Raw genomic sequence first — 19,869 nt, forward strand, 5'->3', positions numbered from 1 at the left:
GAAATCACTTTCCTCCCTCCTGGAGTCATGTAAACCTCTGGAATATTGAGGAAAAGCATTGTGTTCAGAAGTGATCTCTGAGGAATGAGTTATCATACTGTCATTTGGATTCATATTCTTTTCTTAAGTGAAAACTGTATTTGATTAGTTAAAATATATTATGCTACCATTTTATAAGCCTATAAACTTATGAAGTAAATATTTATTGTCTAGGTGATCTTTCTATTTTTCCCACATTTTTATTGGTCAATTGTAGTTGTACATATGGTTGGGATTTGTTCTTACATATACATAAAAGCACACAATATAACAATATAATTTGGCCAAAGTCATTCCCCAGGACTTCCCCCTTATTCCCTGCCTTCCAGCTCTTGGTCCCTTTCCTCTACTGATCTCCTTATGATTTCCATGAGATCAACTCCCAACTTTTTTCCCTTTTTCCTCTCTAGCTTCTGCATATGAGAGAAAAGATATGACTTTTAACCTTCTGAACTTGACTTATTTCACCTAACATGATGGTCTCTAGTTCAGCCTTTTTCCCTGCAAATACCCTAATTCCATTTTTCTTTATGGCTAAATAAAACTCCATGGTGCATATATACTGTATTTTCCTTATCCATCCATTGATGGACACCTAGGCTTGTTTAGAGATTGGCTATTGTAAACTATGCTGCTAAAAACATGGGTATGCGTGTATCACTGTAATAAGATGACTTTAATTTTTCAGGATACATACCAAAAAGTGGTATACCTAGGTTAAAAGGTAGACTAATTTACAGATTCATCAAGAGTGTATAAGTGTTGCCTTTAATCCACATCCTTTCAAGCACTTATTATTATTTGTATTCTTCATGACTGCCATTCTGACTAAACTGAAAACTCAGTGCAGTTTTGATTTACCTTTCCTTAATTGCTAATGATGTTGAACATTTTTACATTTATTTCTTGACCATTTGTATTTCTTTCTTTTGAGAAGTGTCCGTTTGATTCATATAATTTGCCAATGTCAATTATTATTGGGATGATTTGAATTTTTGGTGTAAAGATTTTGCATTCTTTATATATTCTAGATATTAATCCTCTATCAGAAGTATAGCTAGCTAACTAACAAAGATTTTCTTCCATTCTCTGGAATCCGTCTTTATATCCCAAACTGTTTCTTATGCTGTATAGCAGATTTTAATTTGAGGCTGTCCTGTTTATTCAGTCTTAGCAATATTTCTTGAGTTCTAAGGGGTCCTATTGAGAAAGTTGTTGCTTGTGCCTAAAAATTGGAGTTGGACCCTACATTTTCTTTTAGGAGTTGCATAGATTCTGGTCAAATTCTGATGTCTTTGATAAAATTTTGAGTTAATTATTTTACAGTTAGAGATAAGAATCTAGTTTCATTTTCTACAATGTGTAACCAGTTGTCCCAGTACCATCTGTTAAAAAGGCTGTCTTTTCTCCAATATATGTTTCTGGCACCTTTGTCAAGGATCAGATGGCTGCATTTGTGTGGGCTTGTCTCTGTGTTTTCAACCCTAAACCATTCATGTATGTGTCTGTGTTTACACCAAAACCTTGTAGTTTTTGCTACTATAGCTCTACTGTATATTTGCCAATTAGGTACTGTGAATCTCCAGCATTGCTTTTTTGCCTTTAAATTGCTTTGACTATTCTGGGTTTTCTATTCTTTCAAATGAATTTTAGAACTGTTTTTTCTAGTTCTGTGAAGACTGTCATTGATATTTTGATGGGGATTGCAATGAATTTTTATATTGCTTTTGGCAGAATAACTGTTTTAACAATATTACTTTTGCCTATTTGCGAACATGGAAGGTTTTTCCATCTTCTGTGGTCTTCTTTAATTTCTTTCTTCAGTGTTCTATAGTTGTTATTATAGAGGAGTTTCACTTCCATTGTTAGATTATACCTGGGTTATCTTTTTCTTTTTTAGGCTATTGTGAATGGAATTGTTTTTCTGATTTTTTCTCAGAAGATGCCTTGTAATATAGGAAAGCAATTGATTTGTATGTATTGATTTTGTAACTTACAACTTTGCCAGATTTGTTTATTAGTTCTGTCAGTCTGTTGGCAGGGATTTTTGGATCAGTTAGGAATAAATTCATATCATCTTGATGATCACAATGAAATATTATTCAGCCAAAAAGTAGAATAAAATTATGGTATTTGTAGGTAAATGGATAGAGTTGGAGAGTATCATGCTAAGTGAAATAAGCCAATTCCATAAAACCAAAGGCTGAATGATTTCTTGATAAGTGAATGATGATACATAACAGGGGGTGGGAAGGAGGCAAGAATGGAGGAAGGATGGATTGTATAGAGGAAAATGAGGGGTGGGGAGGGGGTGGGCGAAGGTAAAGTAATAGAATGAGACAAACTTTATTACCCTATGTACATGTATGATTACGCAAATGGTATGACTCTACTTCGTGTAAAACCAGAGAAACGATATTTGTACCTCATTTGTGTACAATGAATCAAAAAATAAAGGTAATTACAAAAAAACATAAAAAACCATATCCTTTGCAAACAGTGCTAATTTGCCTTATTCCTTTCCTATATTTAACCCTTTTTCCCCCCTTCTGATGTTTAATTGCTCTGGCTTGCTTCTCTAGCACTATATTAAACAGGAGTGGTGAGTGTGGACAGCCTTGTGTTATCCCAGATTTTAAAGGTTTTTCTTTGAGTTTTTCCCATTCACTATGAGGTTAACATTGTTTTTTTTCATATAAAGCCTTTACAATGTTGAGATAGGGTCATTCTATCTTTAGTTTCATCAGTGTTTTTTTTTTTTTTTATCTTGAATGGATGCAGAATTTTATCAAAGACTTTCTCTGCATCTACTGAGATAAAAAGTGATTTTTGACCTTAATTCTGTTAATGTGATGGATTACATTTATTGATTTGCATATATTAAATCTTCCTTATATCACTGGAATAAAACTAACTTGGTCATGGTGTACAATCTTCATAATATGTTGTTAAAATTATTTACTAATATTTTATTACGTATTTTTGCATCAAAATTCATCAGGGATATTTGCCTCTAGTTTGCTTTCATTATCTTTTTTCTTTTTTTGCGTGGGGGGTTGTGTACCAGGGATTGAGCTCAGGGGCACTCAACCACTGAGCAACATCCCCAGCCCTATTATTTGTATTTTTTCTCAGGGACAGAGTCTCGCTTAGTTTCTATTGAAAAATGAGTTTCTTTTTTCACTTTTGCTGTGGCTGACTTTGAACTTGTGGTCCTCCTGCCTCAACCTCCCAAGCTGTTGGGATTGCAGGCATGAACCACCTCGCCCAGCTCTACTTTTCTTTTCATGATGCGTTCTTATCTGGCTTTGATATATATATGATATTGTATCACTTTCCATCACTTTCTATTTCATGGATTAGTTTAGTAAAATTGGTATGAGTTTGTCTTTAAAGGTTTGGTAGGATTTAGCTGAGAATCCATCTTGTCCTGGGTTTTTCTTTGTTGAAGGGCTTTTTTTTTTTTTTTTCCCATTTCTGCTTGTAGCTCATTACAAGTTGTTATTGGTCTGCTTAGGTTTTATATCTCCTCTTGATTCAGTTTTGGTAGATTGGATTTGTCTACAAATGTATCCATTTCTTTTAGGTTTTCCAATTCATTTGAGTGTAATTCTCAAAATGGTCTCCAACGATTTGCTGGATTTCTGAGATGTCTGTGGTGATCAATTTTTTTTCACCTCTAATTTTATTAATTTTATTTTTCATCCTTTTTCTTTAGGCTAGTATGGCTAAGGGCTTATCAATCTTGTTTAAACTCTCAAAGAATCAACTCTTCTTTTGATTGATTCTTTGTAGTCTTTTTTTTTTTTTGACATATCTAAATTATTTTCTCCCTTTTACTTGTTTTGGAATCGTTCTGTTCTTCTTTTTTGAGGCCTTCATATACATCTTCAAGTTGTTTATTTTGGTTCTTTCTGATTTTCTTATGTAGGTACTCATAGCTCTAAAGGTTCTTCTGCCCTCTTTTATCCCAGTAGTTTTGATTGTATCACTATTCTCATTTGAGTCTAAGCATTTTAAAAAAAAATTTGTTTCTTGATTTCTTCTATCACCCATTCATTATTCAAAAGAAATTTTTGAATTTGCCTCTGTTTATATAGTTTCTATAAGGTTTGGGTATACTCTTTCTAATTTCATTCTATTATGATCCAATAAGATGCAAGAAATAATATCAAGATTTTTTTGTACTTGCTAAGAGTTGTGTTGTCACCTGAAATATATTCTACATTGGAGAAGGTTTCATGAAAAATATATTTAGCTTTTTTTGGATGAAATATTCCATAGATATGTTTAGGTCTATTTGATTTATAATATTTTTTAGGTCCAAATTTTCTCTACTGAGTATATTTCTGGGATGACCTATCCAATGGTGACAGAATTGTGGTGAAATATCCTAATTTTATTGTACTGCTGTCTATTTGGGGTTTCAATTTGAGTGGTGTCTCTTATGGGGCCTAAATATTTATTATTGCTTTAACGTATTGTTGAATTGTTCACTTTACTGGTATGAAGTGATCTTTGTATCTACTAGTTAATTTTGGTGTGAAATCTGCTTTGTCAATATGAGAGTAGCAACTCCTGCTTCTTTTCAGGATCCATTTGCATGGTATATCACTTTCCATCTTTTCACTTTCATCCTGTGGATCTCTGCCTCTAAGCTGAATCTTTTGCAAACAAAATATAGGTGAATCTTGTTTTCAATGCTTTCTGTCAGTTAATGTTTTTTAATTAGAAAATTGAGACCATTTATTCAATGTCATTAGAGAAAGAGGTTTATTTATTTCTGCCAGTTTTATGTATTTATTGTGTTTAATTTGGTTGGGGTTATAATTTGCTTAGCTACTCTTCAAATGGTATTTGCTCTTTTGTGATTTCTTAGCTTTGTTCTTTATTTCTTCTTTGTGCAGTATTTCCTTTAGTAAGTTCTGTAGTGCCAGTTTAGTAATCATGATTTTTTTCTTCAGTTTCTGCTTATGTTGGAAGATTTAATTCCATACATTTTGAATGATACCATTGCTTGGTATAGCAGTCTTACTTGACTGTTATTTTCATTTATGACTAGGAACACATTGTTCTAAGCTCTCCTGGCTTATGGTGTTTGTGCTGAGATATCAGAAATGATTCTGATTGGTTTGCCTCTAAATATGACCATATGTTTTTTTTCTCCTGAGGCTTTTAAAATTGTACCTTTATTCTGTATGGTAAGCATTTTTAGTATAATGTGTTATGAACAGGTTCTCTTTTGATTTTGACTATTTGGGGTTTTGAGTTCCCCCATCCTCTGGATTTTTTCTCATTCTAAAGGACTGGGAAATGTTCTGTTATTTTTTCCCTGAAGAATTTATCCATTCCATTAGCCCACATTTTTCAGTTCTCCCCAATTCCAATTATTCTTTAATTTGGTCTCTTCATAATGTCTCAGAGTTTTTGTATATTCTGTTCATGGTTACTTATTATTTTTTTTTAATTTTAAAATACTCTGAATATCCACAAATGATCACTTTGTCTTTTAACTCTGAGATTCTAGTTTAGCATGATCTACTGAATTAGAGAAACTTTCAACTCACATTTTCTTTGATATATTGTGTTTTTTATTTTGAAGATTTCTGTTTGGTTCTTTTTTAATATTTCTATCTCCTTTTTGAATTTCTCATTTATATTATATAGTGAATTCTTTATTCATTCAGTTGTTTTTATATGTTCTCTTGGAATTTATTCATCATTTATCATTTTTATGACTCGATTGAATTTCTTTTCTGGTATTTCATCCATTTCAATATTTAGTGAGTCATTTGCTGATGAACTATGAACATTAGGTGACATTATTTTAACTTGCTTTTTCATAATTCTTGTACTCATGTGTTGGGATTTATACATCAGTTGGGAAATATTTCTCTATACTCCTATGTGTGGACCCTTGTAGGATGCAGTCTTTACACACCAAGTGTCCTACAATAATCTGGATTGAGATCCCCTTATAAGTGTGGTATCCACAACCTTTGTGCTATTCCTCTCTGTGTTTTCTCTATTAATGGATGTTCTTACCTGGGGCCTCTGGTCCCACCTCTGTTTCTACTTGGGGCCTTTTCAGTAGTTTGGGATTTTGTTTCTTCTATTCTTCGTATTAAAGTATAACTGAGTGCTATTTATTTGTGTGTGGAATAAGGTGCATTTTCTTTTGGTTAAATTTAGTTAAGCAGCTATTTTTACCCTGTGAACTTGTAGTGTCCCTGCAGGTTTTCTATTAAAGAACAGGGGGAAACAAACAATAGCCAAGACCAGTGCAAAAAAATATACAGCATTAAACTAAATACTTGGTTCCTACTATGACACCTACAATGCTCAGATCCACAGAAAACAAGAACAACAACAACAAAAACCCAGAAATGTTAGGGTAGGCAATTGCCAACAGCAAAATCTGTAAGTGACTATCAGCTATATCTGGCATTAATACAAAAGACAGATGTAAACTATGTAATCCACAGCAGTAATAATTGCAACAGCATCAATTGTGGAAGCAGGAGTTATAAAACTAATTAGTGCTAAAAGTTAATAGTACTAGAGTTGATTAACTGAAAAGAAAAGGTGATAGGAAGGTAGAAAAACATTCACAATTTCAAAAACTGACAGAGAATTGTAGAAGAGATATAACATGATGATTATGAAGAAGGAGGAGAAATAATACAAGTAACAAAATAAGGGAGAGTGAAAGAAAGAATAATAGAATCTGGCATAAGTGAAGCCAGAATTGGGAACAGGCAGTTAGTGTAGAAATAGGGGATTGGTTCAAATAGAGGAAATGGAAGCCATGAAAGCCATCAGACTCAAGAATTTGGAGACTGCCCCTGGGAGAATGGAATATCAAAGAGCTGCAGAGCCCATTGATTACCAAATTTACCTGCCCTTGTCAGGGACTACAGACAAGGAGATGCTAATTGATGTCCCCTGGGCCCTTGCCTGGCTGAATCACTTTGGCCCTCCCCATGCCCATCACTTCTCACTTTATGCATCTCACCTGCAAAGCCAGGCCTAGTCACTAGGCAGGAAGGAAAGAGATAAGGGAGAAAGAACAGGAGAATAAAACCTATAAAAAGGACAAGATTTGTTCATCCTATGGATTCTACCTTTGGGTCCCCTTCTTCCACCCAGGAGAAGTCTGCTTTTACTTTTCTTTAATGAAGCTTCTTACTTTCTACTCTATTCTTGCCTCTGCATACTTCTCTGGCATTATACTTCAACACCTGAGGAAGCAGGAATCATCACCAGTAAACGGTATCATAAGCAAAAGAAAAGAGAGGAAGAAAAAAAAAGAAACTGACAAATGAAAAACAATACAAAAAATAGGCTCATTGAAATCCCTAATCTTCAAAAGACAAGGTAAAAAAAAAAAAAGCTTCATTTGAAAAATTCTAAAAATGACAAAATTTATATGTGTTTATGCATACATGTCTATGAATCAATCAACACAGTAAAAAAAAAGAAGAAGAAAGAAAAAAGGATTCAATGAAAATGAGAAGTCACTCTGGTGGGAAAGTCAGTTCAATTGTATTACCTACTCTAGGGTTATATCAGGTTAACCTGGTATGTTAGTACAGTTAGCTTTGTGCATGTGCAGGTCACTTAACTTGCTTGCTCTCAGAATCAAGTAGTATCCATGTTTTTATAATAAATAATGTCCACAGGCCTCAAGAACAGAGGAGTTGCAGTGTTTCTAAGCCAGGCAAACAGGAGACCTTTATTGTCCCAAGGAGTGTGCTCACTCAAAGGACTTACACTTCTCTGTATTTTGTCATGGTCTGAACCTTTGCAATTTGCCTTTTTTGTTTTGTATGGCCTTTTGAATAGACATGACATGTCTTTTGTTTAAGGAATGTGGAGGGAGAAAGGAAGGCAGACATTAAAAAAAAAAAACAAGCACAGAATAATAAGGCAAGTATCAATAAACATCCTCCAATAAAAAGCTGTTTGATCCATGTAAAATTTGGAAACTATGAGGTTAACCAATCTAATAAATCCAACCTCCATCATCTTCTTGCACTTTCATTACAATGTCTTCAAGAAGATCTAATTCCTTTTGAATGGGATTAATGTTGTCAGTTAAATTGAAGCAACATATATTAAATTTATGGCATCATTATGATGAAACAACAGCAAATAAGCAATAGATGCCCTATTATCAAGAATAACTTTGTTGGGGTCTGTGCCATGTGGGCTGTGCTGGGATGGCGCCTGGCACACAGCCAGAAGTTGTTTTGAACACATCCGTGTATGCGTGCACAGGTGTTCCCGAGTGCTCCAGCTCACGCCTGCTTGTGATTGGGCAGCTGGCTCCTCGCCTGATCTCAACTGGTGTGACCCCGCCCTCCACCTCCTGGAGGGAATAAAAGCGGGCAGTAGGTAGAAGGCGAGAAGCAGCAGCTAGCAGAAAGAAACAGAAGAGGCAAGCAGCAGCAGGGGCAAGCAGTAGAAAGCCGCAGGCAGGCAGAAAGCAGATCGCAGAGCAGAGAACTGAGAACACACCTTTAGATTGCAGATCACAGATCAAAGTACATGGGATGCATCACTAAAGCACCTTAGGTAGATAGCACCTTTAGTTCAGAGGATGTAGGACGCACCTCTAAGAAGCAGCAGACCTTTAAGAAAGCGTAGCAAGCCTGTCTCTCTCTAAAACTTCCTCTCAAAGCAATTAAGCCTCATTTCCTCTATCCTCCATAAACAAGCAAGCAAGTAAGGAAGGAGCTCAGAAATAGAAGTAGCTTAGTTTCCAGCCCACCTTTGATAAATACCCACGCAATTGTTGCTGCGGGCGGTAGCAAATATCCGCAGGCGGTGACAAACTTCATGGATGCAAATTTTCAAAAAAATCAACAATTTCTGCTAAGTGGACACATATTATAATGAGTGTAGAAAGTCAAAGATGGAACAGATTTCTCTATGGGGGCACCACCAACAGGGATACAACAACAGAGAATAACACAATAATAGCCAAGATACTTGTGGAAGTTTGGGTAAGTTTTGCAAACAGAATTGTAACCAAATTTTTCTGGGTACATGCTAAACCTATCTAGGCTAACAATTGTTGAGCAGATGTGGTTAAATGATTTTTTTCCCCTCAAGTCACTAGATGATTAGAAGTCTGGGGACTCCTTGGGCCTCTTGCTCTTGTTGGAGGTTCCTTCTTTAAATCAAGGTCTTCTTCCAGGGTCAAGTGGAACTTGAAAATTGGATTGTGAAGTCCTTGGTGCCAACTCATGATGATTGACACACCTGGCAGGAATCCAGACAGGACCAGTAGAATTAAGAACAGCAACGTATCTTGTCCTCCATGTAATTAAAGGTGCAGGGTCCCATCATGTAGAGTTTGGTGGAATCTAGTATTTTACATAAATATTTGATAGTGGTTCCTTAGGGGTAAAGTGTCTGTCCAAGGCAGAGGACCAGGGACAAGTATTATCTTCATATTGTACATTAAGAACATTCATAGTGAACAAGGAAATATTGAGAGCATTAGTAATATGAGCAGGGCTAAGTCCCCTTCTTTGTTTTTATTTTAAAAGGCACATTTTAAGCATGTGGTGTGTATATTCAATTAAGGCCTGACTGTGGGAAATCCATAGGTTAGAATTATATTTCATTGATTACAAAATTGAGCTAGAAATAGAAGCAGAGACATTGTCAATTTTCAAATGATGAGGTTTACCCATGGTGGCAATGAAGAAGAGCAAATGAGAGATACAGTCTGAGACCTTCTCTGAATGATGTGCACTGGCCCTTATAAGGCCTGAGGATGTATCTGTGTAGCATGTAAGAAAGAACATGGGTAGAAGGGAGGAAAAGAGGTTCAATTCATCTGTCACAGAGCATTAGAATGTAAACCTTGAGGGTTCATGATTTTCCGAGTAGGCAAAGGAGAGGGTGTGCAATGAGAGCATTTATTAATGATGAAATGTGCCTGTTGAGAGGAAATAGAAAAGGTTTCATTAAAGAGTGAGCATTTTGGTGAAAAAAAAATTGTGTGATTACACAGCATCTGAAAAGAGAGGAGAAAGTGACTTTATAGTATCATCAGTATGAGCATTTTTTTCAGGGAGTGGTCCAGGAATTTTAGTGAGGCTATGTATGTCAGCAAGAAATATTGGAGATGACTTATCCTGTGAAAGAGATTGGAGCATGATAAACAGTGATAACAAATTAGAGTTCAAATGAGGTGACCAAATTGCAGAGGAAATATGAGGCTTCAGTTTGACTATATACAGAGAATCTGTAATGATGTTTAAGGCAGTAGGAAACATACGAAGAGCCAAAATAATTGCAGCTAATTCTGATTGCTAAGGAGAAGCTTGAAGCAATGTGTAATAATCAGTCCACTTTTTATCAGTGAACATAGATACCACACCCTATTGTTTTACTCCATCAGTATAGACAGTAATCCCATTGGAAAGCAGAATAGAGGAAATTATAGAAGAAGGAGCAGGAGATATTTGACACAAAAAGGAAAGGTGTTCATCCAGAGGTGCATGGAAAACAATAGGAGCTAAAAAAAAAGTTAAGACAGCTTGATAATATGAAGAAAATTGTAAATATTATAAATGTAAAGTTTTTTGATGAGTAAGATAAAGTACATTAACATCAGTTCCTAAAAGAGAAAATACAATTGCAACCTTCTGAGATCAATTGAGCATACTTATAACCCATATGGTAGAACATTTCTTTCTGAAGTGTGAGGAGAATATAACCATTAATTGTATACAAGACTTGATTATAAATGGCAACAACTGTAGCAAAGTCATAAGTCTTTCCAGTAAAAATTATTAGAGATAAAGGAACATTGAGTGTTGGTAGTCTATCTATAAAAACTACAGATAATTTTTCATTAACACACTGAAGAACTGTAGTCAGTGTAGGAGTTAACTGAAAAAAACTGGTGGGATTTTGTTGCACTTTTAACAGCTGAAGAAAGGGTGAGAGCATATCAGTAGTTAAAGAAATATGTTGTCAGGCCCAATTAAATGTCCTAAAAATTGTTGCAAATGAATTAAGGAAAATTTGGAAGGAAGAGTCAATTTTGGAACATGAGGAATGGAATAATCTTGGAGTATTTTATGTCCTAAATCTTTAACAGGGAGTTGTCATTGAAATTTTTTCTGTGGCCACATGGAGGCCAGATTGTAATAGTATGTGTTGTAATTTAGTTAAAGTATCTTCTGTAAGTATTGGTCCAGCAATCAAAATATCATCGATAATGACAAACAAGAATATGTGGGAATAATTGTGAGAAAGGCTGAAGAGACTTATTCACAAAATGTTTATATAATGTGGGACTATTTAACACAGCTTGAAGAAGAACTTTCCACTGATATTTATCAGCAGGCTCATGATGACTGAAAACAAGAACTGTGAAGGCAAATTTTTCTTGATCATCAGGAAAGAGAGGAATAGTAAAAAGACAGGATTTTAGGTCTATTACATATAAGGAAAAAACCTGAGGAATTAGGTTAGGGTAAGGCAATCCACATTGAAGTGAACACATAGGTTGTATACATTTATTAATTTATCTTAAGTTTTATAATAATCTCCATTTCCCTGATTTCTTTTTGATGATAAAAGTCATATTCCATGGACTGGTAGAATGTTCAATATGTCCCAATTGTAACTGTTCTTGATGAGGTCATCTGTAGCTATCACCTTTTTCTTAGACAATGGCCATTGTTCTACCCAGACAGGAGTGGTGACCTTCCATTTTAATGGCAAGGTGGTCAGAAGTGTAGAAGCCCCTACAAAAAACAGAATTCCACAGACATTTGTAACTTGTGTAAGATGTCTCTACCCCATATAGTAAAGGGAACCATCATATGTATGGTTGAATATGAGTAATAAGTTGCTGTGCATTGAAAGGGGTGGAGTCTGGCAAACAGAACTTTTAGAAACCTGTTCATTATTGCTTCCTATGCCCCAAACCTGGGTGGCTCTTTGTAAGTGCCATGCATGAGGTCATACTGAGAGGGGTATAACTGTAACATCAATACATGTGTCCAATAGCCCTGTGATTGGCTGCTCATTTAAATTGAGGGTTAACTGGTGTATTTTCAGTAATAGGTAAATATGCTCCACTGATAGTGGAAGCAAATCCTGCATTTCCTCTTTCATTACAAACTTCCACAGGGAGACATGAATGCTTGAGCATTCTCAGTAGTAATCAAATCTATCCCAGTACTCCCTCTAGTTGCATGAAGGTACTTTTGGAAGGAACTTCTGTTTGAATTGGAAACATTTGCAAAGGTGAATCTGCATCTGCAGGTGAAAGTGTACCCCCTCCTTTGATCCTGGGTCAGGGGGGCAACCCATAATTGGGTTTAGTGTTATTTAATCTAATGGGACTGATAGTCAATGTATGAGTTTCTCCCTCAGCAGCTGTCTGAGACATTCAGATAAATGAGAAGAAACTGAGGGAGAAGAAGAAGGAGGGGGGGAGGAGGAAAACTTCAGTCATAGAGTCATAGAGACTACCAGAGTGGTGCTGTCAAGGCTCTTTTTGAGATAGCATAATGACACAAATACCAAGCATGTAACACAGGTATAGGAGCCCATGGTTCCTCATGTAATTTTTTACCTATATCTTCCCAATATTTTGGTCTTAAGGACCTACTCTCTGGATACCATGAACAGCAAGAATCTATTTCAGACAACAAAGCAGAAAGATTAGCATTACTTACAGTATGTTTAACCTTACTAAGCAAATAAGAAAGTTCAGTCAAATGAGGGCTTTGAGTATCATAAAGGGAATCCCCCATAGCTTACCAGTGGGTTGGGTATCAGCCAATAAGAGATGCACATAAAAGCCTGTTCCAGGCAGTAAGCTATCCCCTTCTCCCATCAACATGTCCAGAAAGGCACCTCCTCAGGGCACCAGCTGTAAATCTTAAGAGGGTCCAGCTATAAAGGTATGGGGAGAGCAAATAAAGAGGTAAGCACACAGAATGGCATACAGTAAGATGTGGATCTTGTGGGAAAGCCAGTTCAATTTTATTATCTACTTCAGGGTCATATCAGGTTACTTTACTATAGTTAGCTTTGCACATGTGCAGATCATATACTTGCTTGCTTCTCAGAGTCAACTACTACCAATGATTTTATAATAAGATAATGTCTCCAGGCCTCAAGGACAGAGGAGTTGCAGAATGTTTCTAAACCAGATAAACAGAAGATCTTTATTGTCCTGAGGAGTGTGCTCACTCAAAGGACTTATGCTCCTAGGTACTTTGTCATGACCTGAACCTCTACACTCTTTATGCCCAACTGTATTTTCATTTCTTTCTGGACTATGTTCTCAGAGTGAGGACAAGAGTTGGATTGTTAATCCCTCCCTCTTTTTGTTTTGTCCACCATACTGCCTTTGAGTGGCCTAAGATTGAGGCTAATTTAGAAAATTCTCAGCTTAACTTTTACCCAGTCTGAAGTAGAATGGGCTGGGAAAAAGTGGCAATTGGAGTTTTGTTTTCACAGACCAAATCAATGCTTTCCCAGCATGTGGCTGCTGCAGAGTTCTATGAGTGAAGGTGAAGCAGGTGGGGCTTAGTTCTCATCAGGCCAGAGGGGCCTTGTTGATCAAAACATTCCTAGGACCTGACACATGCTGATCTCTACTAGGAGTCTGGATCTCAGGAGCCTCTCAAGTATTCCACTTATGGGTTATGGGAGCCAATACTTCACTCCATCTGCTGCCCATCAACACAGCCTTTCTAGGCTATCCAGGTTTATGCCCTGAGTATATTCACAACCACCTGTTCAGATTCCTGACCCTCTTCAGCTGGTCTTGTGAGCCAACAGACTCAAATGGGGAAATGGGACTCCCTTTCACTTTTCTGACTTGAATCCCCATGGGTAAAATATTCTTGTGCCTGTTTCACTCCCATTCTGCTGGTACACCATTGGCTACATGGAAAGTGCTGGCCAGGATAGTGTTGCTGTGTTTGCTCAGATCTTTTGGCTCCTGCACCAGCAACTATGATGTGGTCACATCAAGATGGATTCACCTCAGCTCTGCACGGTCAGCTGGGTAACACAGGGCACTTTTCAAGTACTAGTGCACAGTGCTGCCTCTGGATCAACCAAGGGCAGTCTGCTTTTCTCATCTCAGATTTTTCCATACAAAATCTGTTCATTGAGTTTCTCAGTGTTCTCCCTCCCGATTTGCTGTACCAGTGCCACTACCACTGCTGCTGTTGGTGCCCCAACTAGCTTAGCTCCAATGTAGTCTTTCTCCTTTGTTTAATGTACCCAAATTTTAGAGTCTAAGACACACTGAGTGTCCAATATTGAGTTTTAGTAAAATCCCTCTTTTATCCACCTCACAAAGAAGCAGTACTCCTGCTATTTGAACCTGAACCATAGAGCAAATAGGAATGTAGCCTTTCTCTAACCCACCATCTTGAATAGCCTCTGGCTAGGTGTTCTTTCCAGAACTTGCTTTCCATCACATTGTAGTTTGTAGCATGATGTCCAATGTCTCCAAAAATATCTGCAAAGTACATATATAAAACTAATTGATAAAATGTAATTCTCAGAATGTGACTATATACACAATATTTAAGATAGTTTTGTTGTTGTAAATGGGTATTTGAGCAATGCTGTTCTGTTTTACAGAAGTTGATTGGTAATTGAAAAAGTATCATTATTGTATTAAAGGGATACTGTAACTCAGCTGAATTCCACTCATTGCACAAGTGTGTGACATAAGCCAAAAAATTGTCAAATAAAAATAAGATGGATGAATATTAGATGTTTTCAATGGGGCAAGGAACACTGGAGGTTAAAACTAGCTGTGAAGGACACTTGCCAGTATTTTTGTAGACATATGTTATGTCTAATGAAATTTACATTTCCCAATTGAGATTGTTTTGCTCTTCTGGTGTTGGAAATTGCTACAAATGAGTTCTGCCATGATAGATGTGTAAACCATATTCTGATTTATTTTGTTGTTCCTGCTCAGATAAGGTGAGATTCTGTCTTTAATAATTCTATACCTACATATAATTGATGAAACTTTTCTGAGGTGATTTGTTCTGAATTTTCCCAATTCTTACATTAATATGGAAATACAAAAGAACTCTTACCTCCTACAATTTAGAAGATGAACAAATTAGGAGAATTTTATAACCTTATTCCAAGGTATAATGTGAAGTTTCTATGTTCAAAGCATTGTAGTATTTTATTAGCAATATACAAATACGAAAAAATGGAACAAACTGGGTTGGGATTGTAGCTCAGTGGTAAAGTGCTTTCCTACCATGTGTGAGGTGCTTAGTTCAACCTCAGCACCACATAAAAACAAAGAAAGAAAATAAAGGTTAAATTATTTTTAAAAGTGTGGATGTGATTATATATATATATATATATATATGTATATATATATATATATATATGGAGCAGGGTAAGAAATCCAAAATTAGAAAAGTGATATATGGTGAACTAATTAGTGATGAAAGTTTATAAGACATACAGAAAGAGAAAAGAAAGTATTTTCAACACATAGTGGGGGATCAAAAACATGAAAGCAAAATGACAACTGCAATAAAAAAAACACACAGAAAAATTCTCTGTTATATGTAACATTTCATAAAACTTCAATTAAAAATAGGTTTACATACATATATATATTATGTAAGAAAAAAGAAGAACTATGCAATCTTTGATTAGGGAAATAATGTTATATACCATACCGAAAATAAAAATATTTCTCATGTCACCAGGCACATTATAGTGTAAAATAAAATAAAGAATTTAATCCACACAATAATCTCTTCATAAACTGTTTTTCATTAACTTCCTAAGTGGTTTAATTCTAACCAGATATTATGCCATATAATTTTATTTTATTAAGTCTTATATCTATAAGGAAACTTTAAATCTGTGAATTTGCTTATGGTACGCAGGGTGAGAAAATTGAACATCATTGTGTGTGGGTGAAGCTAATGTTAAAGCACAGTGAACACAAAATAGATATAGAAAGCTGAATGATAAGAATATATATTATGCAGCATTCTTCTGATGGTTTTGATATTTTTATTTGATATATTATTTTCTTCAATGCATTGTGTATGCATAAACAATGCTTAATATTTTATTTTTCCTTTACTTTGTTGCTCATTTCATAGTCATCCATTACAGCAAAGCTTTTTCCTAGCAACAAATGACTTGGTGCCAGTTAGGATCTTGTGAATCACTGAGTTTATTGATCTATTTTGACAACTAGGATTTTAATAATTATCCAGATTTAAAAGTTGAATGCCTGACTTTGGTTCTCTTCATCTCAGATTTCATGTAAGTTAGACTCATACTATTACAGGCTGCATTATTTCTCTCAGAACCATCAGAAACCTGGAAGAGCACAGAGAGGGCAGTCTGCTGCACTGCCCTGATGTAGCATTTTAGTGTCTTAGGGGAAATAGTGCATGAGCCAAACAAACCCAGAAGGGAAAATTTAATGCTGAGAGGCACCAAGGACATTACCATGAGCAGAGTCTTGGCAGTATTTGGCTAGGGCCTGCTCAGAAATGCCTGAGGGAATGATCTTATGGTTTTCAAAGACCTATTAATTTTTGCATTGATGCTTAAGTTTATATCCTGCTCTTCCTAAACTAATCCCTACAGTCAGGGACAAAAAAGCGTTGACCCTTTGTTCTTAATATGTGTGTCAATATTTTTAAAAATTTCAAAGTAATTTTTTTATTTTTCTTCAATCTGAAGTTGACTAGGTATTCAGAATTCTCATCTGCTTTTCTGGAGGATAAAATTCTACCTTTTACATTGCAGATGGATTTAGTTAACAAGTGTAGTATATTTCTCTTACAAACCTAAGAGAGTTTGACATGTTAAGATTTCCAAAATATTTTCAGAAAATCAATGTTGGTGGGTTTGAATGCCTCCCTTGCAACTTTCTGCCCTTTATTCCAGATTTTCATGAAGGACAAGAATTGGCAGGTGAGTATTTGAGGGAAGAACTGTGTTTGACGAAGCCTGCATCTAACCTACACTCACAGACCTAATGGTTCATGTATTAGCCCTGCAACTGGGTTTGTGGAGACTTCCACCAACAAAATTCTAGGTTGATTATACACTCTTTAAATTGTTCTATACAATTTCATTCTCAACGTTATTAATGTTATTGTAGTATGTGATTATTGGGTTATTAGAAAATGTTTTGGTCTTCTTAATTTTTAATTGAGCCATATTATCAGCACAATTTCAGTTAGGAACAGTGGAGTGAAATGACATTTTTAAGATGGCCATGGTTTTTGCTCTGTTCCTTTCTCAGGCTTACCTGTACTCTTCCATATTCATATCAAGGAAGAGCTGATTAAATATTTACACAATAAAAAATGTCTCATTTTTCAATATACTTTCTATTCTATGATAGACTACTTTCTTCTGATCTGATCGAGGTAAGCTTAAACATGTCACATTCTGATACATTAACAATATTTTAATATATAGAGGAAACAGTACTTTAAATGTAAGATAATGTATAATGTTTTATAACCAAATAACTACTCTTGCAGAACTTTTATTTAATACTCTCCCAAAGAAATTGTTTGCCTATAGGTTTAAAGGCATAAACAAGTAAAAAAAATATGAAGAAAGAGAGAGAGAAAGAGGAAAGAGAAAAAGAGAAAGAATAAAAAAGAATGAATGAAACTTAATTATGATTAGTTTTAAGAAAGGACCTAAAATAACATAACTCTCAGTAGTCTATCTTCCTATTATTTACAAGCACTATGTCAATATTGTAGTTTACCTAATCACATTCATTAAATTCACATTGTGTTAACACTGTGCTATTTTCTATTGATTTCTTCACTGGAGTATGTGTGTGTATCCCAAGTTCATTTGCTGCTGAACTATGAACTTAAAGAGGAAAAAGTGTAGGAATTGAATACCTACCAATCATCACCCTCACATGACACTTGGGCATTTCACTACACTCCATGGATTCATCATTGCATTCTGAATTCTACAATGTTGTCTTGGTGCAGATAAGGAAAAGGAGGCCTGGAGAGTCTGACAATCAACTGGAGGATCACATTGGTCAGTTCATTTTTCATTCTTCCTGGTGTGTATTTCTCTTCACTGCCACTATCCTGACTTCTTGTACAGTGACTGCTTAATATCCTTTATTTCTTCATTTTATGGTTTGAATTTTCTTAAGAGCTTTCTTTATCATTATCACTGGCAAGAAAATCATTTTTTTAACTATAATAATACTTCTCACTATAGTTATTGTTTTCCCTTTTGAACAAGAATGTCACATCATTTAAAAAATACCTTGTCTTAGACAAATTTAGCTTTTATTTTATCTAGTTATGTGAATGACAGTCATGTTTTTAATTTTCAAGATAAGATTAAAATATTTTTAAATAACCACAAGTAAAAATGAGTAAAATGCACAATTAGTTCTGACCACCCATTTTAAATTTACACAAAAAGTTTATAAAATGAGACATGATAAATAAGAAACAACATATTTTCAGTAAATCAATACTACTTAATATTATGATTCTATATGTTAATTAGTGCATTTTATAGTATGGTGATCAGGTTTATCATTTATCACTTAAATTTCTGGTTTATTTTCACAGATATTAAATTTATTTTTTCAATATACATACTGAAATTAACATATGGAAATCCAGAGAAACATCTCAGAATTCATTCTTCTGGGACTTTCTGATGACAAGGATGTGCAAATATTTTGCTTCATGCTGTTCTTACTCTGTTTTGTTGCCCTGCTGGTAGGAAACTCTCTGATTCTCATTTCCATTCTATGTAGCCCTCTTTTCCACCAACCCATGTACTATTTCCTTAGTCAGTTATCATTTCTGGATATCTGCTATACTTCCAGTGTTACACCCAAATTGATTGGTGACCTGCTAGAGAGAACTAAAACCATTTCCTATGGTTATTGCATGTTACAGGTCTTTACCATGCACTTCTTTGGCAGCATTGAGATCTTCATTATTACAACCATGGCCTTTGATCACTATGTTGCCATTTGCAAACCTCTCCACTACATGGTGATCATGAGCAGGACAAAATGCAACTTCCTAATTTTAGCTGCCTGGGTTGGTGGGTTTGCCCATTCTGTTCCTCAATTATCTATGATAATGCACTTGCCTTTCTGTGGTCCAAATGAAATCAATCACTACTTTTGTGATATTTTTCCTTTGCTAAAAATTGCCTGTACAGATACCTATGTGATCGGTGTCCTTGTGCTTGTCAGTTCAGGAGTGATCCTATTAGTTATATTTGTTATACTATTTCTCTCTTATGCCATTATTTTATTCAGTTTAAGGAATCACTCAGTTGAAGGAAGACGCAAAGCCCTCTCTACCTGTGCATCTCATATCTCCATGGTAGTATTATTTTTTGGGCCTGCAATCTTTTCCTACCTTAGACCTCCTACTGCTTTCCCTGAGGATAAAGTGCTTGCATTATTTTACATAATCATCGCTCCCATGTTCAATCCCTTGATATATACTTTGAGAAATACTGAGATGAAAAATGCAATGAGAAAAGTTTGGTCTCACATTCTGTTCTCAAAGGAAACATATAGTTAATTTAAAGATTATCAGCTGTTTACTTAAAATAGAAAAAAGACTAGATGTCAATTAAGTAGCTAGAAACTCATAGGTCTTTAACAGAGTAAATGACAACAATAGGACATAGGCATTTAAAGTAATGAATAATGCAATTTTAATCAAATCAAAAAAATGTTGAAGTCTTGATTTTGTGATTTTTTGAGATCACATAGGTAAACTTGTGTATATAAGAAAA

The 19,869-nt window shown here is 35.3% G+C and overlaps 1 protein-coding gene across 1 annotated transcript; it reads left to right on the forward strand.

Moving 5' to 3' along the window:
• Positions 1-18,716: 18,716 nt before the first annotated feature.
• Positions 18,717-19,652, forward strand: LOC124960526 (olfactory receptor 4P4-like). The gene has a single exon (XM_047519342.1). The coding sequence runs from the start codon at positions 18,717-18,719 to the stop codon at positions 19,650-19,652; it is 936 nt and encodes a 311-aa protein (XP_047375298.1).
• The last annotated feature ends 217 nt before the right edge of the window (positions 19,653-19,869 follow it).

Source organism: Sciurus carolinensis, chromosome 11 (genome assembly GCF_902686445.1).
Source record: "Sciurus carolinensis chromosome 11, mSciCar1.2, whole genome shotgun sequence".
Classification (NCBI taxonomy): Eukaryota; Metazoa; Chordata; class Mammalia; order Rodentia; family Sciuridae; genus Sciurus; species Sciurus carolinensis.

Coding starts and splice junctions, on each gene's coding strand:
- LOC124960526 (XM_047519342.1), top strand. CDS start 18,717: ATGGAAATCCAGAGAAACATCTCAGAATTCATTCTTCTGGGACTTTCT.